General features: G+C 46.9%; 1 protein-coding gene across 1 annotated transcript in view; it reads left to right on the forward strand.

The window, feature by feature from the left end:
- Positions 1-18,649, forward strand: part of BRWD1 (bromodomain and WD repeat domain containing 1) — a 177,644-nt gene that overhangs the window by 87,449 nt on the left and 71,546 nt on the right. Inside the window, exons 23-27 of the mRNA XM_060234233.1 lie at positions 1,248-1,443; positions 3,367-3,492; positions 8,291-8,398; positions 11,700-11,824; positions 11,925-12,007. Coding sequence (XP_060090216.1) covers positions 1,248-1,443; positions 3,367-3,492; positions 8,291-8,398; positions 11,700-11,824; positions 11,925-12,007 — 638 coding nt within the window. The remainder of the gene's footprint in view (positions 1-1,247; positions 1,444-3,366; positions 3,493-8,290; positions 8,399-11,699; positions 11,825-11,924; positions 12,008-18,649) is intronic.

Here is an 18,649-nt window from a genome sequence, read left to right on the forward strand (position 1 = left end):
TAGTTTTTCAGGAGGCTGGAGTGTCATTAGCTCCTGATATTTCTTTTCTCCCCAAGGTGGTTTCTCAGTTCCACCTCAACTTAGAAGTTTGGTTGCCTACTTTTCATCCTGTACCTTCCTCGGATGAGCAACGTAGGTTGCACGCTCTAGATGTGAAGCGTGCTTTATTGTTTTATTTAAGTCACTCCAAGAGTTTTCGTAAGGACCAACAGCTTTTTGTTTCTTATGCTGCTCCTAAGTTAGGTTCCAGAATCTCATCTCAGTGGCTTTCAAAATGGCTCACTGAAACTATTAAACTGTGTTATTTGTTGGCAAAGAAGCCGTTACCTGGGCCTATTCGCAGACACTCTGCAAGAGCAATGGCGACGTCAGTGGCGTTCCTGAAAGGCGTTTCCCTGACGGACGTTTGCAAGGCTGCTACCTGGTCCTCTCCGCATGCCTTTATGAAGCACTACGCGCTGGACGTGCATGCTCAGCAGAGGACTCGTCTGGGAGCTGCGGTGTTGCAAGCTGTTTCTTCTGGTTGACCATCTTCCCACCTCCAGGTATGTCTTGCTTGCTAATCTCCCATGAGCGTGAAGCACGGAGACCACGAAGAAGATAGACAGGTTGCTTACCTGTAACTGTAGATCTTCGAGTGGTCATCTGTGCATTCACACTACCCGCCCTCCTTCCCCACTGCTGACGGTCTCCCTCCAGTAGGGGCTTCCAGCAGTCAGGAAGGAACTGGCGGGATCCTCACGCTGGCGCCGGCGAGCATGTGCACTGGGACGCCTGCGCATGCCCGTTGGTGCCGAGCGTGAAAAAATCCCGGGCTTTTTAGGTATATCCCCATGAGTGTGAATGCACAGATGACCGCTCAAAGATCTACAGTTACAGGTAAGCAACCTGTCTTTATGATCCTAAGCAGAGTTGCACACCCTTCTAAGTCCACTGAATTCAGCTCTGTTTAGGATTGCACTGCTAGCTAGTTCCTTGTTGGGATGTTCTTGCAGTAAAAAGAGTAGAAACAGCACATGTAAGACCAAAGGCATTGCCAGTGGAGGGTGATGCAAGTGCTTTTCTTTCAGAGAGCTAGAATGTTCCATAAGTGGAATCTCTTACAAAACATAGTGTAGAAAATAACTTTTGTTTTATATTTCCCATTTTGTTAAAAAAGCAGAATCTTCAATTGACAACAGCTATGAAAATAAATATCTTGAATCTTTAACTTCTACTCTTTTCTTTTGTCTGGGATGATTCTTCAGTAGTGACTCCTCAAGCAAATATTCTGACTGGATAGCTGATGCAGGGATTAATCTACAACCTCCCTTACGAACTTCTCAGTGCAAAACTATTAGATACTGTAGTAGTTCTGAAGAGGAGGTATCACTGGAACTATTATCTCCACCAAGGAAGAGGGGGAAAAGACGTAAAAAATACAAACCAAAAAGGCAAGACGAGGTATTCATCATTTTTCATTTATTTAAATATGCCTGATTGGTTAGTAGGGGTTAGGATTCTTCAGTCTTTATTAGCTTTTAGAGTGTATGGCATGCTATCTTCAGTGTTACTAGTGCTTTCTGTAAATAAACACTCATGTGGAATATTGCTGTAGGTCAAGTTAAGCAACTGATGGCCAAGGCATATAGCTAGCTGATATATTGCTGGAAATGAGAAGGTTTTTTTTTTAATTAAGAGGTAGTTGGTGGAGCAGATAGATTCTTGTGGAGTAAATACAAGGATCCTAGAGGTTTTTTAAAATAAAAATATTCTAAATCTCTGAGGGAAGGGTAACTTGATTCTTAATAAAAATTATAAAGTAAGTGTTTTTATGCAGAATTAAATCATCAATGGTGTTTTAACATACATTGTTGATAGTGCCAAATTTTTAAAATAGAAGTCTTATAAAGACAGCCCTGGGAGGCCCCTCTCCTGATATTATGAGATGAAGCCCAGCCCCATCAAAGTTTGGGTCCTAATTATTTATCTAGTGCCATCACAGGTCTATGCCAGCTTGCCTTCCCATTTACTTGGAAGTGGTGAGAAGGTCTTTTAATGACGCCTTCATTCTTTTCCTCCATGCTTTGTAATGCCTTGTGTGCTGTAGTAGAATCATCCCAGTCATCACATAAATGCTTTTGTGGGACATCTGGTGGCCTAGAACTGATATGTTGCTGATTATTGAACTTTGGCAATATTCAGTATGCCAAGGAGGATGGCAAGTCTCATAGGGAAGGAGACTTCTCAGCATTGTCACTACTGGGCAAGCAAAGAGATTGTTAGGGCAGAGTTCATGAGGGAGGTACTTTGACTTGTTGTGCTCCTGATTATGTTAGGTTAATAAGAGTGTGACAGGGTCCAGATTTTGAGATTAGGCAGAGAAAAAGTTATCTGCTTCATTTTTTGTAACATGTTGTAACTGAACCCTTTCTGAAATGAACCAAGGGTAATTCATCCATCACTAGTGAATATAAATGTATTGTGCAAGACACAGAATGATGCTCCACATCATTTTCAGGTTTTCTTTTTTCCTTTCAGGGTATGCCAATATAAATAGGTTTAACCTTTGTTTTTTAACCAAATGACAAAACACTTCAAGGTCTTCAGATCTTCTTTCTAGAGACTATCTTAATGAATCATCACCTTTATACAAACTACATGGGTGGATGTTATCTGTTGTATTATATTGGACTTGAACCTAGCTTCCATAACTATAGTTCACCTTCTCCTCTGTGGAATAATTGAAAAATAACGTAATAAACACATTGTAGCATATATGAATTGGGGTTCACTGCAAAATGACAGTATAGTACATGTTATAAGTCGCAGTAAAACAGAATTAAAAATTGGAGAACAGTACAATAGAACATAACACCTAGAATAAACAGTTCAACAGAGCTGGTTTGCAGAATTAGAAAGCAATGCAAAATAGTATGATACAGTCAGTGAAAAATGCCTAAAATTTCTCTCAAACATTATAACTACAGCACTTTTACCATCCTGAATAATTCAATTATATGCATTGTATGGACTGAAAGAAGCCTTCTTGACTTCATCTGGCAGGCAGTTACACAAAGTGGGAGCTACAGTGGGGACAACTTTGCATTAGTTGGGTGGCAGGGTAGGGTACAGTAGCTGTGGTGACCTCAGAGAGCTGTGGAGTTGTGCATTAAATCTATACACTATTGTGAAGGTTTTTTGCTGCTGTTCATAAGATATCATTCGTGTTTAAATACCCTTTTGCCATTTCTAAAGGGTTGACAACATCTGCAGGATAAGTAACAATTTTTAAATTTATTGAGAAGCATAACTGGAATTATTTAGAGAACAGTTGTCTTAACATTTGTAGAAGACTATATTCTAATTTGAGAATTGTTTTACAAGGAAGCACAAGAAAATGCTCCAACCCAATCACTGAACGTAGAATCGCCCTATGATTTTCAACCTCCTGATTGGATTACAGATACAAGACTCCGAAGATCTCCTTTTGTCCCTCAAATGGGTGATGAGGTGAGAATTAAATTTTGTTGTTCAGTCGCACAGTCAAGTCCAACTCTTTGCGACCCCATGGACAAAGTCACGCCAGACCCTCCTGTCTTCCACCATCCTCCGAAGTCTGCTCAAATTCGTGTTTGTTACATCAGTAACACTGTCCAGCCATCTCATATTTTGCCATCCCCTTCTTCTTTTGCCTTCTGTCTTTCCTAGCATCAGGATCTTCTTCAGGGAGTGCTCCCTTCTCATTTGGTGGCCAAAGTATTTGAGCTTCATCTTCAGCATCTGACCTTCCAGAGAACAGACTTGGTTGATTTCCCTTAGGACTGACTGATTTGATCTTCTTGCAGTCCAGGGAACTCTCAAGAGTCTTCTCCAGCACCACAGCTCAAAAGCTTCTATTCTTCTGCGCTTGGCCTTCCTTATGGTCCAGCTCTCACAGCCATACATTACTACTGGGAATACAATCGCTTTGACTATACAGACTTTTGTTGGCAGGGTGATGTCTCTACTTTTTATTATACTGCCCAGATTCGCCATAGCTGTCCTCCCAAGGAGCAAAAGTCTTTTAATTTCATGGCTACAGTCACCATCTGCAGTGATCTTGGATCCCAGAAATGTGAAGTCTGTCACTACTTCCATGTCTTCCCCTTCTATTTGCCAAGGTGTGATAGGGCCGGATGCCATGATCTTAGTTTTTTTGCTGTTGAGTTTCAAGCCTACTTTTGTGCTCTCCTCTTTCACCCTCAACAAGAGGTTCTTTATGTCCTCACTTTCTGCCAGTAGAGTGGTGTCATCTGCATATCTTAGGTTGTTGATGTTTTTCCCAGCAATCTTAATTCCAGCTTCTGCTTCATCCAGGCCGGCATTCCTCATGATGTACTCTGCATATAAATTAAATAAGCAGGGTGACAATATACATCCTTGTCGAACTTTTCCTATTCTAAACCAATCAGTTCCATATCCTGTTCTGACAGTTGCTTCTTGATCCATATACAGGTTTCTCAGGAGACATGTGAGGTGGTCTGGTACTCCCATTTCTTTAAGGACTTGCCACAGTTTGTTGAGATCCACACAATCAAAGGCTTTAGCATAGTCAATGAAACAGAAATAGACGTTTTTCTGATACTCCCATGCTTTCTCCATAATCCAGCGAATGTTGGCAATTTGATCTCTAGTTCCTCTACCTCTCCGAAATCCAGCTTGAATTTCTGGTAGTTCCCCATCAACATACTGCAGAAGCCTAGCTTATAGGATCTTTAACATGACCTTGCTGGCATGTGAAATGAGTGCAATGGTGCGATAGTTTGAACATTCCTTGGCATTACCCTTTCTTTGGGATTGGAATATAAACTGATTTTTTCCAATCCTGTGGCCACTGTTGTGTTTTCCAAATTTGTTGACTTAATGTGCGCATCACTTTAAAAGCATCATCTTTTAGGACTTCGAAGAGCTCAACTGGTATCTCATCATCTCCACTTGCTTTGTTGTTAGTAATGCTTTCTAAGGCCCATTTGACTTCACACTCCAGGATGTCTGGCTCAAGGTCATCAATTTCACTGTCATGGTTGTCCGGGACATTGAGATCCTTCTTGTATAATTCATCTGTGTATTTTTGCCACCTCTTCCTAATCTCTTCTGCTTCTGTTAGGTCCCTACCATTTTTGTCCTTTATCATGGCCATCTTTGCACGAAACGTTCTCTTGATTTCTCCAATTTTCTTGAATAGATCTCTTGTCCTTCCCATTCTATTATTTTCCTCTATTGCTTTGCATTGCTCCTTCAGGAAGGTCTCCTTATCTCTCCTTGCTGTTTTCTGGAAATCTGCATTCAGTTGGGTGAATCTTTCCTTTTCAATAGTGCTAACTAATTTACAAAGCAGGAGTCAAGTGCACCTTTAAGACCAAGTTTTATTCAGAACGTAAGCTTTCACGTGCTAAAAACACGCTTCAGACTAGGGGATCAGGATCTCATCTGAAGAAGTGTGTTTTTAGCACACAAAAGCTTACGTTCTGAATAAAACTTGGTCTTAAAGGTGCACTTGACTCCTGCTTTGTAAATTAGTTAGCACTATTGAAAAGGAAAGATTCACCCAACTGGCAGTCAAGGCCGCAAAGAGAGATTACTTTGCAGCCAAGATTGCATCTGCAAATTCGCGCCCGGCACAATTATTTAGAATAATTGGAGACCTTACTACATTGCCTCAAGGCAAACCAAATGTTAGGGAATTAGAGATTGGCTGTGAGGCTTTTGCGAAATATTTTGCAGATAAAATCACGTCGCTCCGCCAAGACCTGCCTATCACATTGGATGCAGTACGGGAACTTGAGGCTCCACGCCTGTCTTCGGGTTTGGAGTTGGGTCGGTTTGACCCGCTCAGCCTAGAGGAAGTCGACGGAATTCTCTCTGTTGCGCGCCCAACAACTTGCGATTTGGACCCTTGCCCCTCCTGGTTGATTAAAGCTTGCCAGAGGGAGCTTAGATGTCCTTTACGGGACATAATAAATAGATCCCTCTCAGAGGGGCGTTTTCCATCACCTGTGAAAGAGGCCTTGGTCCGCCCCCTCCTGAAAAAATGTACAGCAGATCCGGCCGAATTGGCAAATTACCGACCGGTTTCTTATTTACTGTTTTTAGGTAAAATTATTGAGAGGGCAGTGGCGCTGCAACTACAGGGTTTTCTGGATGACGCTTCCATCCTAGACCCTTGCCAGTCCGGCTTTCGCCCGGGCCACGGGACGGAGACAGTGCTGGTCGCCTTGGTAGATGACCTCCAGCGGCAACTGGATCGAGGTGGCGTGGCGGTGCTGATGTTGTTGGACCTGTCGGCAGCGTTCGACACGGTCGACCATCAGCTACTGACCCGCCGCCTCGCCGACATAGGGGTCAGGGGGCTGGCCTTACAATGGCTTTCCTCCTTCCTCAAAGGTCGAGGACAAAGGGTGGCAATCGGGGGTGAGCTCTCCCGGAGGCGCACACTAGATTGTGGGGTGCCTCAGGGAGCAGTTCTCTCCCCGATGTTATTTAACATCTACATGCGCCCCCTTGCCCAGATTGCCCGGAGTTTTGGACTGGGTTGTCATCAATATGCGGATGACACCCAGCTCTATCTGCTAATGGACGGCCGGCCTGACTGCGTCCCAGTGAATTTAGACCGGGCACTGCAGGCCGTGGCAACTTGGCTTAGGCTGAGTGGGTTGAAGCTGAACCCGACGAAGACAGAGGTCCTTTGCGTGGGGCGCGGCGCTCTGGGAAGGGAAATACCTCTCCCGGTTTTTGACGGTGTGCCGCTGAAAGCGGCGGCCCAGGTCAAGAGCCTGGGAGTCCTACTGGAGCCTTCACTATCAATGGAGGCCCTGGTAGCGGCCACTGCCAAGTCGGCATTTTTCCACCTGAAGCGGGCAAGGCAGCTGGCTCCTTTCCTGGAGCGCCGGGACCTGGCAACAGTGATCCACGCGACGGTCACCTCAAGACTAGACTACTGCAATGCCCTCTACATGGGGCTGCCTTTGTGCCGAGCCCGGAAGCTGCAGCTAGTGCAGAACGCAGCGGCCAGGCTGTTATTAGGACTCCCGAAATGGGAGCATATACAGCCGGGGCTGCGTGAACTGCACTGGCTGCCAGTTACATACCGGGTCCGATACAAAGTGCTGGTTATCACCTTTAAAGCCCTATATGGCCGAGGACCTGCCTACCTGAGGGACCGTCTCTCCCCATATGAGCCCCAAAGAGCACTGAGGTCAGCAGGGAAGAACACGCTGACTATCCCTGGGCCAAAGGAGGCAAAATTACAGAGTACACGGGCACGGGCCTTCTCTGTTATAGCCCCGTGCCTTTGGAATCAACTTCCGGAGGAGGTACGGGCCCTGCGGAATTTGGACCAATTCCGCAGGGCCTGTAAGACCATCCTTTTCAAGCAGGCTTTTGTAGACGTTGATAGGATGGCTGTTTAATCCACCAATGATTTATCTAGTGACCCCTGCCATAATATAAGTGTACAGAATAACATCAGGAAGATCACCGCCGTTTAAATTATGGAATGACCCAGACATTCGAACTGGTTTTAGATTGTTGTTTTAAATTAATGTATAATTTCAATGTTTGTTTTAAATCACCTTATATTGTATATTCTATATTGTATAAATTTATTGAGCTGTTGTTAGCCGCCCTGAGCCTGCCTAGGCGGGGAGGGCGGGATATAAATAAAATTTATTATTATTATTATTATTATTATTATTATTATTATTATTATTATTATTATTATTATTATTATTATTATTAAAATTTAGTTGGTCTTAAAGGTGCAACTTGACTCCTGCTTTGTTCAATTGCTTCAGACCAACACGGCTGCCCACTTGGATCTAATTAATTTACAGTCCTTTTAAGTAACACTTTAGTCTTGTAACTTGCTACAGTTCTCATGTGTTGGTGCTTGAGAACAAACTATGCTTTGGTGGTACTCTTGTAGCCTTGGAGAACTTCTGTCCCTTTTTAAGGCTTCAAAAAGGATAAGCCAAGTTGCAGTTGTAGGGCAATCTGGAACTGGTCATCAGTATGAGAGTCTTCATGCATTGCTCACCATTCTTTCTTAAAGAGCTAGGAACATGTTAAATTGTGGCCAATTCGTTCAACCTGGCTAATTATGTAGTGGTTAGAGGAAGTGCTGGAAAATGGAGCAGGCAGCTGCACCTCCCTAAGTAATTAATTTTAAAGCTGGCAAAACTAAATCAGATGGGGAGCTAAATCTAAATTCTTGATTAAGTTTTGTAGTCTGAGTGATGTTTATTCACTGGTTTTACCTTGTTTTCATTAGGTAATATATTTTCGACAAGGTCATGAAGCTTATTTTGAAGCAGTAAGAAAAAACAATATCTATGAGTTGAATCCTCACAAGGAGCCATGGCGAAAGATGGTTCTCAGGGTAAGAATAGTTCATTAGCAGTTGCCCATTCCCTGGATACATTACAGTTCTTCTCATTGGTTCTGTCAAGAAAAAGAGGTTTTGCAAAATCAGCCAAATTAGGAAGGTAAATAAGGATGCTGTTTTAACTTTGTGGAGTGGGAGTATGAATCTGAGCCTCCTGCAAACAAATGTTTTTTGATGTACTGTACCATGTTAGTTTCTATAAATATGTGCAGTGTATTATTTAGTCTCATTTGTAATAATGCCCATCGATTATTTAGCTGCAGAGTGCCCCATTTTGATATTTACAATGAAGATGATACAGATTGTGTTTTTGGGAAACCAAAGTTCAAGTTAGCTTTTATTGGCATAAAAGCCAAAATAAACATATAGCTGTCAGTACGCGTTCTCATTGTTCTTGCATTTGAAGTGGTAGGGAATCTGTTATGAAAATGATCTATTTCTGCTGACTTACACAATCATGAAGAAGCAGTTGAAGCACATGTTCATCTTCCGGGACTGTGCACATACAATTCAAGTGTGTGTCTGCACAGTGGATACATTGATGAACAACAGTTACAAGTGAGAGCAACCCTGTTTATCTTTTTCAAAATGCGAAGGAATAATCTTTAGATCCTCTGTAGTCCCACAAAGGCAGTGTGCATGTGTCCAGGCCAAATTACTGGATTTTGAATATGGCATGTCAGTTGTCTCTTTGGCTAACAATTATTTTATTTAATTCATTTATACCTTGCCTTTCAGCTTGTATCATGCTCCTCACCTCCATTTTTCATCCTAACAAAAACCCTGTGAGGTAGGTTAGGCTGTTAGGGTGTTACTAGACCAAGGTCATACAGCGAGCTTCCATGGCATGAGCAGATATTCAAATCTGGCTACTGGTCTAACACTCCATTTTGGCTGTAATGGTACAAGAGTTGCAGTCAAGGGACTATAGATTGAGGAATATTTGAATTGTAACTTCCTTTTGAAGCTTTTTTACTCATCAGTATGATTGTCTGATTATTCTGGATGGTTGCCATTATGGCTTGCATAGCCTCAAGACATAAGCAATGTAGAGACAAAGATCCACAGCTTGATATAGAGGTGGCCAAACTGCAACTTGAAAGCCACATGTGGCTCTTTCTCACATACGGTGCAGCTCTTGAAGCCTCCACTGCCCCATTGGCCAGCTTGGAAAAGGCATTTGTCTCATTAAATCCCTTCTCCAAGCCAAGCCAGCCAGCGGTTTGGAGAATAGATTTAAAGCTAAAGTTGCTTTCTTTCCACCTCCCTCCACCATCTATTTTCCTCCCCCCCTCCACTCAAACATCTGACATTCATGTCTTGTGGCTCTCAAACATCTGGTGTTTATTCTATGTGGCTCTTATGTTAAGCAAGTTTGGCCACCCCTGGCTTAATGTAGTTTCCATGGGATGTGCTTGGTTGAAGATTTGTTTCTTGTTTGGCTTGTCAAACATTTACAAAGAGTTTGAACTGTCTCAGAATCCATCCATCCATTCCTTGTATAGTATCCTAGGGGTAAGTGTGAGACAAAGCACCCCGATTCTCCTGAAAGGGTTAATGTGAATACTAACCAGCTTTATTGCATCTTGCAGATGTTAGTAATTGGGCCTTGATGCTTAAATGGCACTTATAATTTTCAAGGCCAGAGTCAGAAATTTGATAATTGACTCTTTTTGAGAACCTGTTGCCCACAAGCTGGGAGAGGGGATCAGGAATGATGATCTAGTCTTCTGGATCTAGTCTTCAGACATGCGGCCGGGGGGCCAAATCAGGCCCCTGGAGGGCTCCTGTCAGGCCCCCAAGCAGCTGACTATCATTTGCTTCCGTCTCCCTCTCTCTTGCTTCCTACTGCGTAATGGCTTACTTTTCAAGGCATGCTCAATCTCACAGCAGCTACAGAGCAAAGCCTCTGTTTTCTCCATTGGCTGAGGCTCCTCCCTTGGGGAGGAAGGGGGGAGGAATAGCTTGCTTTGCCTGGCTCTCTCAATCACACAGCAGAGCTCCTGAGCCAAGCCTCTCTTCCTACTATTGGCTGATGCTCCTCCCCCTACTGGTTTCTTGGGGAAGGAAGGAAAGACCAAAGCTTCCTTTGTACAGCTCCCTAAATCACATGGGAGAGATACAAAGAAAACACCTTTAAGATCAATGAGTGCTAATGTTTTAAGCATGTTTTATTTTTATGTTTAAAAAATCTTTGGTTGTGATTGTCTGTGTCCTTTATAAAGTTTATATCTCTGCTACCCGATCTTAAATAAGTACACATATGGCCTGGTCTGACATGGCCCAGCCTGACAAGGTCTCACTTATATCAGATTTGGCCCTCTTAACAAATGAGTTGGTTTAACAAAGGGCTGGTTTCTTGTGTACACTGACTTGGGAACCGACAGGGTTTAGGCTTGGATTGCTTCATAGTAAGATACAAAGCTGCCCTTTTATGAAGAGAAGGTGGCATTGGATCCAGCCCCGTCTTCTGTTGGGCCTTGAAATACTAGTAACATTTCTTTGATCCATTTCTTTGTAGACTATGTATGTGTTATAATAGCTAATAGATAATATTTCAAAAGTGTCTTGCTGGGATGTTAATAACCTGGAAGTTAGAGCATATTATAATGAAGAAGATGAAGAAGATATTGGATTTATATCCCGCCCTCCACTCCGAAGAGTCTCAGAGCGGCTCACAATCTCCTTTACCTTCCTCCCCCACAACAGACACCCTGTGAGGTGGGTGGGGCTGGAGAGGGCTCTCACAGCAGCTGCCCTTTCAAGGACAACCTCTGCCAGAGCTATGGCTGACCCAAGGCCATGCCAGCAGGTGCAAGTGGAGGAGTGGGGAATCAAACCCGGTTCTCCCAGATAAGAGTCCGCACACTTAACCACTACACCAAACTGGCTCTCCAGTTTTTGTTTTTTGGGTTTTGTTTTTAAAAGATGATTTAAAAGATAAAAGATAAAATAATGGGTTTTGTTTTTAAAAGATGATTTAAGTAGCTTTAGATTTGAGTTTTGATTTTTTTTTGTTTTTGGCAGCTAGGACAGAAATCTTCTTTCCTGCATTGATGCATGCAGTATTGGTTTAGAACAGTAAGATAACTAGAAAGGATTGTGCAATAGAAACGAAACCTTTTTCTGGTTTTGTAAGGTGAATGCTAACTTTTGTTTAAGATTGTTGTAAGCTTCTGTTATTCCCAGTATTGTCCTGATTTGCTGTTGCTCAGTTTCTGATGGAATTATGAATAATTTACTTGACTGTTATACAAGTATTAACGAGAATCTTTATTATATGTGTATCTTTTAGGAACAAGAATTGGTAAAAATTGTTGGGATACATTATGAAGTTGGTCCTCCTACACTATGTTGTCTCAAACTTACTCTTATGGATCATGTTAGTGGGCAGCTTCTGGACAAATCCTTTTCTCTCAAGTATGTATTTTTCCCCACATGTTAAGATTTTCTAAATTTAGAGATAATATAAATGATTTGTACACATTTGAGGACTAATTGGGCCTAATCTTCTTTCTAGATACCATGATATGCCAGATGTTATTGACTTCCTTGTATTACGTCAATTCTACGATGAAGCACGACAAAGAAACTGGCAGCCCTGTAGGTTTTATTTATCCTTTCAAAGTGTATGGGAAGTCGCTGCTTTTCAATAGTATATGGTAGTTCACAATAGCAAAGCTGTTTAAAGGATTTCAACCCTAAGAAGAACAATGTAAACCATCAGAAAGGAACTTAAAACCCCTTTGCAAATGATAGTTAATACTTTATTGTTTGATTTAATAGATTCTTGTATTTTTTTCAGAATCTAGTGTTGTTTACCCCTAACTTGATGTTAAAATACATATATTAGAACATAGCTTAATGCCTTGTTCTTCCTGTAAAGTGCAACTTTGGATAGTATCCACAGGGCTGAATCCTGTCGACCCACAGATAGAGTGAGTTTGTGGAAGTTTTTTGCTATTTACCATTGCCCCTCTTGAAAAGCGATGGGAGAACCCTTGGGAATAATATGAGATGTTGCAGTGCTGGAGAGTGCAGCAAGAAGGGGGACTAGCAGAAATCTCTCTTACACACAACCCGCAAAATTTGCAGAACTCATGCACTGGGCAACGAGCAGATCTTCTTCGTGGTCTCTGTGCATCACACCGATGGGAGAAGGCGCCTGCGCCGATCACGATCGGTAAACTTCAAAGCTGCGGATTTCCGCGCCTCCGTCCCAGTGCGCATGCCCAGAAGCCCCACTGCGCATGCTCATCGGGATGGGAGCGGACATCCCGCCAGTTCTCTTCTGACCGCCGCGCTGATCAGTCGATCCTTGGCTACGGTTGGTGAACTTTTTCTAATTGTTTGATAAGCTGTTTCTAGTAGTATAGTTTAGTGTAGTTAGTATAGTTCTTAGTATAGTATCAGTTAGAATAGTTAGAATAGATTTTTGGGAGTGTGGGGCGCGTTTTTTGTCCGCCCGTTCTCGGGTGGTTTCCCCCTCCTCCCGGTTTGTCTTCCCTTCCTGCCTTCATCCTCGCATGGAAAGGCGGTGGGGCTTTTTCCGCCAGTGTTCGAAGTTCGATAGTAAAATCGCACCATCTGACGGTCGCTCGCTGTGTCTGTTGTGTTTGGGGGAACGGCACAAGCCAGAGTCTTGCGGACATTGCACCCGTTTTTCCAAACAGACCAGGAAGAATAGGGCGGCGAGACTGGCTGCGGAGCTTATGGAGCAGGCGCTTTCCCCCAGGAAGATGACCGAGGAGCAGGCCTTTAAAGCCCTATATGGCCAAGGACCGACCTACCTGAGGGACCGTCTCTCCCCATATGAGCCCCAGAGAGCACTGAGTTCAATGGGAAAAAACAGACTGAATATCCCTGGGCCAAAAGAAGTTAAACTTCAAAGCACCCTCACTCGGGGCCTTTTCCGCTGCGGCCCCACAACTCTGGAACCAGCTCCCAGAGGAGGTGCGGGCCCTGCGAATTTAGACCAGTTCCGCAGGGCCTGCAAGACCGTCCTCTTTAAACAGGCGTTCACCAATGACTAAATTAATGTTTACCGCCAGATTAATAATGTTTACCGCCAGTATCAGATCTAGGAATGTTTTAATCATTGATTGGTTTTAATGTGAATTTAATATGAATTTATTGTTTTATTATTGTGTTGTTCACCTTAAATGTTGTTAGCCGCCCTGAGCCTGCTTCGGCGGGGGAGGGCGGGATACAAATAAAATTTTACATTTACAGGCGAATATGCCCGAGGACCCGTCGACATCGAAACCCGTCGACGCCGATCGGGCCCCCTTCGATGCCGATAGTTCCCGAAAATGCTCGGGCTTGGCTGCTGCCTCGGAGCCCTCCGTGCCTGCCAAACGGCACAAGGAGGAGACGGGAGCACATGCAGAGAAGGCGAAGAAGGCTAAGAAGGCTGATAAACCTAAGCACTCTAAGCCTCCACCGCAGATTTCTCCTGAATCGCCATCGGGGTCGACGCGGGTTGTTCCCCCGTTGAAGCTGTTTGCATCGCCCGTGCATCGACAAAGCCCTCCGATCGCCTCTATGTCTACTCAACTCGTCATATCGGACTCGGACTCCGAGATCGAGCCGGCTCAACGCTTCAGCACCGACAGGAGCCCAGCAGGTCACCTCACACCGGGGCCAGGAACTCCTTGTTCTCGAAGCCCAGCCCAGGACCGATGGGACACTGTTCGGGATCGATCCCTGGGCAGCCGTTCCCCACGCCACGAGGGTGATCGTTCTCCAAGTCGACCAGTGACTCACATCCCTTGGGACCAGCGCCAATGGCAATACTTGTATGGCACGTATTCCATGCCACCACCTTTTCCATGGCTCCCTCCCAGGCAGTTGGAGTGGGATCAGCGGTCGGAGACATCGTATCGCTCCCGGACCTCCTATCGCACCCCGAAGCGGTCTGCATTGGCGTCGGCATCGATACCGAAACCACCCGAGGTCGAACAACGCCCTCAGCTCGCGATTGAGCCTGTTATTAAGCCAGCGGAACCAGTTTCGCCTCCTGTGCATAATCCTTTGAAGCTCTCAGATTCGGCATCCCCCAGGTCGCACCGGGAATCGTCTCCGGAGGAGATTGGGAATTCTTCCCCTGGAGAACCTTCACCACCACTTAAAACCTCAGACGAGCAGCCCATTTCCCCATCAGAGGACTTAAAAACTTATGGGGATTTTGTTAAAAGGATGGCTCAGACACTGTCTTTGACTACAGAGCAGCCGCAACCGATAGTCACGGACAGCGTATTCGACATTGTCCAGAGAGACACATCAACAGCAGTGGCGCTCCCGCTCACTAATGTCATGCTGCAGACAGCGAAATCCTCTTGGGATAAGCCAGCCTCTACGCCAGTGTCTTCCCGCCGTTTGGATCATATGTATAGGATCCAAGAGAGCACTGCAGAGTTTCTCTATACCCATCCAAGACCTAACTCTGTGGTTGTCTTGTCCTCGTCTAAGGCGAAGAAGACACACTCCACCCCTCCCGATAAGGAGGGCCGGAAGTTGGACTCGGTGGGTCGAAGATTCTATTCAGCGGGCTCCCTCAGAGTCAAGATAGCTAATTACTCGGCATGCATGGGCAGGTACCAGTACGCCCCGTGGGACCAGGTCTCCACAATTCTGCATACCCTTCCGGATCAGAGCAGGAGTGCTCTGAAGAAGCTTCAGAAGGAGGGAATGCTTTTGGCGAAGCAACAGCTAAACGCGGCCAAGCATTCGGGGGACACCTGTGCTAAGGCGTTGACCACGGCCATCTCGCTGCGACGCCATTCCTGGCTACGGTCCACTGCACTTTAGCCTACATTGAGGACCTCCCTTTCGACGGGTTGGGCCTTTTCAGTTCCACCACAGACTCTGTCCTCCAGGAAATGGATAAGAGCATGAAGACATCCAGGAACCTGGGGGTCTCTGCCTCACGCCCTCAAAAGCAACAGTGGAAACCGTGGCAGAAGAAGCCATATTCCAAGTCCCCAGAACAGTCCTGGCGTCCGAAGCCCTCATAGATTTTCCCCCGCCAGCAGTATCTGGCTAAGCCTAAGTACTCACCGCCCACGACCCAGTCTGCCAGGCAGAAGGGGTCTAAACAACAGAAACAGGGCCTTTGACTGCCTCCCGTCCCTGTGCCTATCCACGGCTGTGGATTCTACCCGTCTCTTCCCCTTTTTGTCGGCATGGTCCCGCATTACATCGGACCTCTGGGTTTTGTCCATCGTTCAGCGGGGGTACGGAATAGAGTTCATTCGACTTCCCCTGACTCCGCATTTTGTGTATACCCCACCTTCTCCGTCCCTCCAGGAGGAGGTGCAATCCCTCCTTCTCAAGCGAACTATCGAAGTGGTTCCCTCAGACCAGTGGGGCCGTGGGTTCTATTCCCATTACTTCACAGTCCCAAAGAAGGTTGGAGGACTACGGCCGATTATGGACCTTCGGGCTCTGAACCTCTTCGTCAGATGCGACAAATTCTGGATGGTGTCGTTGCAGCACATCCTTCCCCTCCTCATTCGGGGCGATTGGATGGCCACGCTAGATCTGAAGGATGCATACTTCCACATCTCCATCCTCCCCAGCCACCGGAAGTTTCTGCGATTTGCCATCGGGAAGACCACTTCCAGTACAGGACCTTGCCCTTCGGCCTTTGTACGGCTCCAAGAGTCTTCACCAAGACGATGGTCGTCGTTGCTGCCCACCTGCGGCTGCAGGGGGTGAATGTGTTTCCGTACATCGACGACTGGCTGTTGGTGGCGGACTCGAGAGAGGTCCTTCTGAGGCACATCGACATCACTGTGGCTCTCTTGGCCGATCTGGGCTTGCAGGTCAATTGGGCGAAGTCCTGTCTCTGCCCTTCTCAGAGGGTGCAGTTTATAGGGGCAGTCCTGGACACTGGGGTCTGCAGAGCTTTTCTTCCCTCGAATCGGGCGGATGCCATCGTTCGGGTGGTCCAGTCCGTCCGTCAAAATCCTGTCATCTCGGCTCGGCAAGTCCAACGGCTGTTGGGACTCATGGCGGCCACGACGTCTGTCATCGGTCTGGCGAGGCTTCGCATGAGACCATTGCAGTTGTGGTTCCTAAATGTCTTCCGGTGCAACATCAACCCTCTGTCTCGGCTGCTGCGGGTCCCTCCGGAGGTAGTAGCCCCCCTAGAGTGGTGGGGACTAAAGCATTGGCTGATGGAGGGCGTGCCGTTTCAGAGACCGGCCCCAGAGGTCATGATCATGACAGACGCGTCTCTCTGGGGTTGGGGGGCGCACGCCCAGGGACTGTGTGTGGGGGCCCCATGGTCGAGCCACCATCTCCAGTTCCATATCAACTTCCTCGAGTTGCTAGCCATATACCATGCTCTTCAGTCCTTCCAGACGTTGGTTCGGGGCAAGTCGGTGGCCATTATGACGGGCAACACGACGGCCATGGCATATATAAACAGGCAGGGGGGCACGGTTTCCCGACGGCTCTGCCAGCTTGCCTTGGCCATCTGGGAGTTGTGCGGGTCTCTAGGGGCCTCGATCGCGGCAACCCATCTCCCGGGGGGCAGACTTTCTCAGCCGGGGGGGGGGGGAGCCTCCCTTCACGAGTGGGAGCTCAACTGGGAGTTCCTGCATCCGATTTTCCAGCGCTGGGGGACGCCCGAACTGGATGTATTCGCGACGCCCAAACTTGTGGGCAGACTTTCTCAGCCGGGGGGGGAGCCTCCCTTCACGAGTGGGAGCTCAACTGGGAGTTCCTGCATCCGGTTTTCCAGCGCTGGGGGACGCCCGAACTGGATGTATTCGCGACGCACGGCAACAAGAAGTGCGAACTGTTTTGCAGCGGGGGGGGGCGGCCCCCGGGTCTCTGGGGGACGGACTCCTGGTTCCATGGAGCCACCACAGTGTGTACCTTTCCACCCCGATTCCTCTGATAACCAGAGTGGTGCAGAAAGTCTTGCGAGACAGGCCACTGGGCATCCTGATCACGCCGTGGTGGCCGAGGCAGCAGTGGTTCCCAGTGGTTCTACGCCTCGCCAACGGCGATTTTCATCACTTTCCGCAGGTCCCGGACCTCCTCTCCCATCGGGGACAGGTCCTGCACCACGACGTGCCGCACTTGAAATTGACTGCATGGCACCTCAGCACTTGCAGCTATCGGAGTGGGCGCGGTTCGTCCTACTGACCTGCAGGAAGTCTTCCACAAGGAAGTCCTATGCGTATAAGTGGGCAAAGTTTGTCCAGTTTGCCAGGAACGCTGGGGCCGAGCCTCGGGGGGCGGGTTTGCCTGTGATCTTTGATTTTATTCTTTCACTGCTGGACAAGGACCTGACGGTACCTTCTGTACAGGTTTATTTGGCAGCTATTTCCTCGGAGCATCCCCGGGTGGAGGGACATTCAGTTTTTGCTCACCCGGACACTAAAAAGTTACTCAAGGGAATTACCAGGCTGTACCCTGCTATCAAGGTGCCTGCCCCGGCTTGGGACTTGATCTTGGTCTTGAAGGCGTTGACGGGAAAGCCGTTTGAACCAATGGCCACTTGTTCCCCCCAGCTCTTAGCCTGGAAGACAGCCTTCTTGGTGGCAGTTACGTCGGCCATGAGGGTTGGTGAGTTGGCGGCACTCCGGTGTGACGATCCTTACCTGCGCTTCACCCCGGAAGGGGTGTTGCTTTGGCCTGATATCACCTTCTTGCCGAAGGTGCTTTCTTCATTTCACCTGAACGCCGAAATATGCTTGCCGGTTTTCTTTCCCAACCCGGCATCGGACTCTGAGCGTAGGCTGCACGCCCTGGAGGTGAAGAGGACGTTGTCCTTCTACCTCCATCGCATGAAGGACTCCCGGAGGGACCCTCGGCTGTTCGTGTCGTACGCGACTGCGTCGCGGGGGCGGAGGATTTCATCTCAGCAGCTGTCCGGGTGGATTACCGGGACCATCCGACTCTGTTATCTCCTCCGCAAGACACCGCTTCCGGGGCCAGTTCGGGCCCATTCCACGCGGGCTGTGGCTACCTCGACAGCATTTTTGAGAGGAGTCCCGCTTCAGGACATCTGCAAGGCTGCCACGTGGGCTTCAGCGCATACCTTTGTGTCTCATTATGCGCTGGACCTGAGGAGGTGCCAGGACTCTTCGGTGGGCCGTGCTGTGCTGCAGTCTGTCTCTTCTTGATGGACCGTCGCTCCCTCCTCCAGGTAGGACCTTGGTTTGCTAATCTCCCATCGGTGTGATACACAGAGACCACGAAGAAGATAAACAGGTTTCCTACCTGTAA

The sequence above is a fragment of the Heteronotia binoei genome, chromosome 3, assembly GCF_032191835.1.
Source record: "Heteronotia binoei isolate CCM8104 ecotype False Entrance Well chromosome 3, APGP_CSIRO_Hbin_v1, whole genome shotgun sequence".
Classification (NCBI taxonomy): domain Eukaryota; kingdom Metazoa; phylum Chordata; class Lepidosauria; order Squamata; family Gekkonidae; genus Heteronotia; species Heteronotia binoei.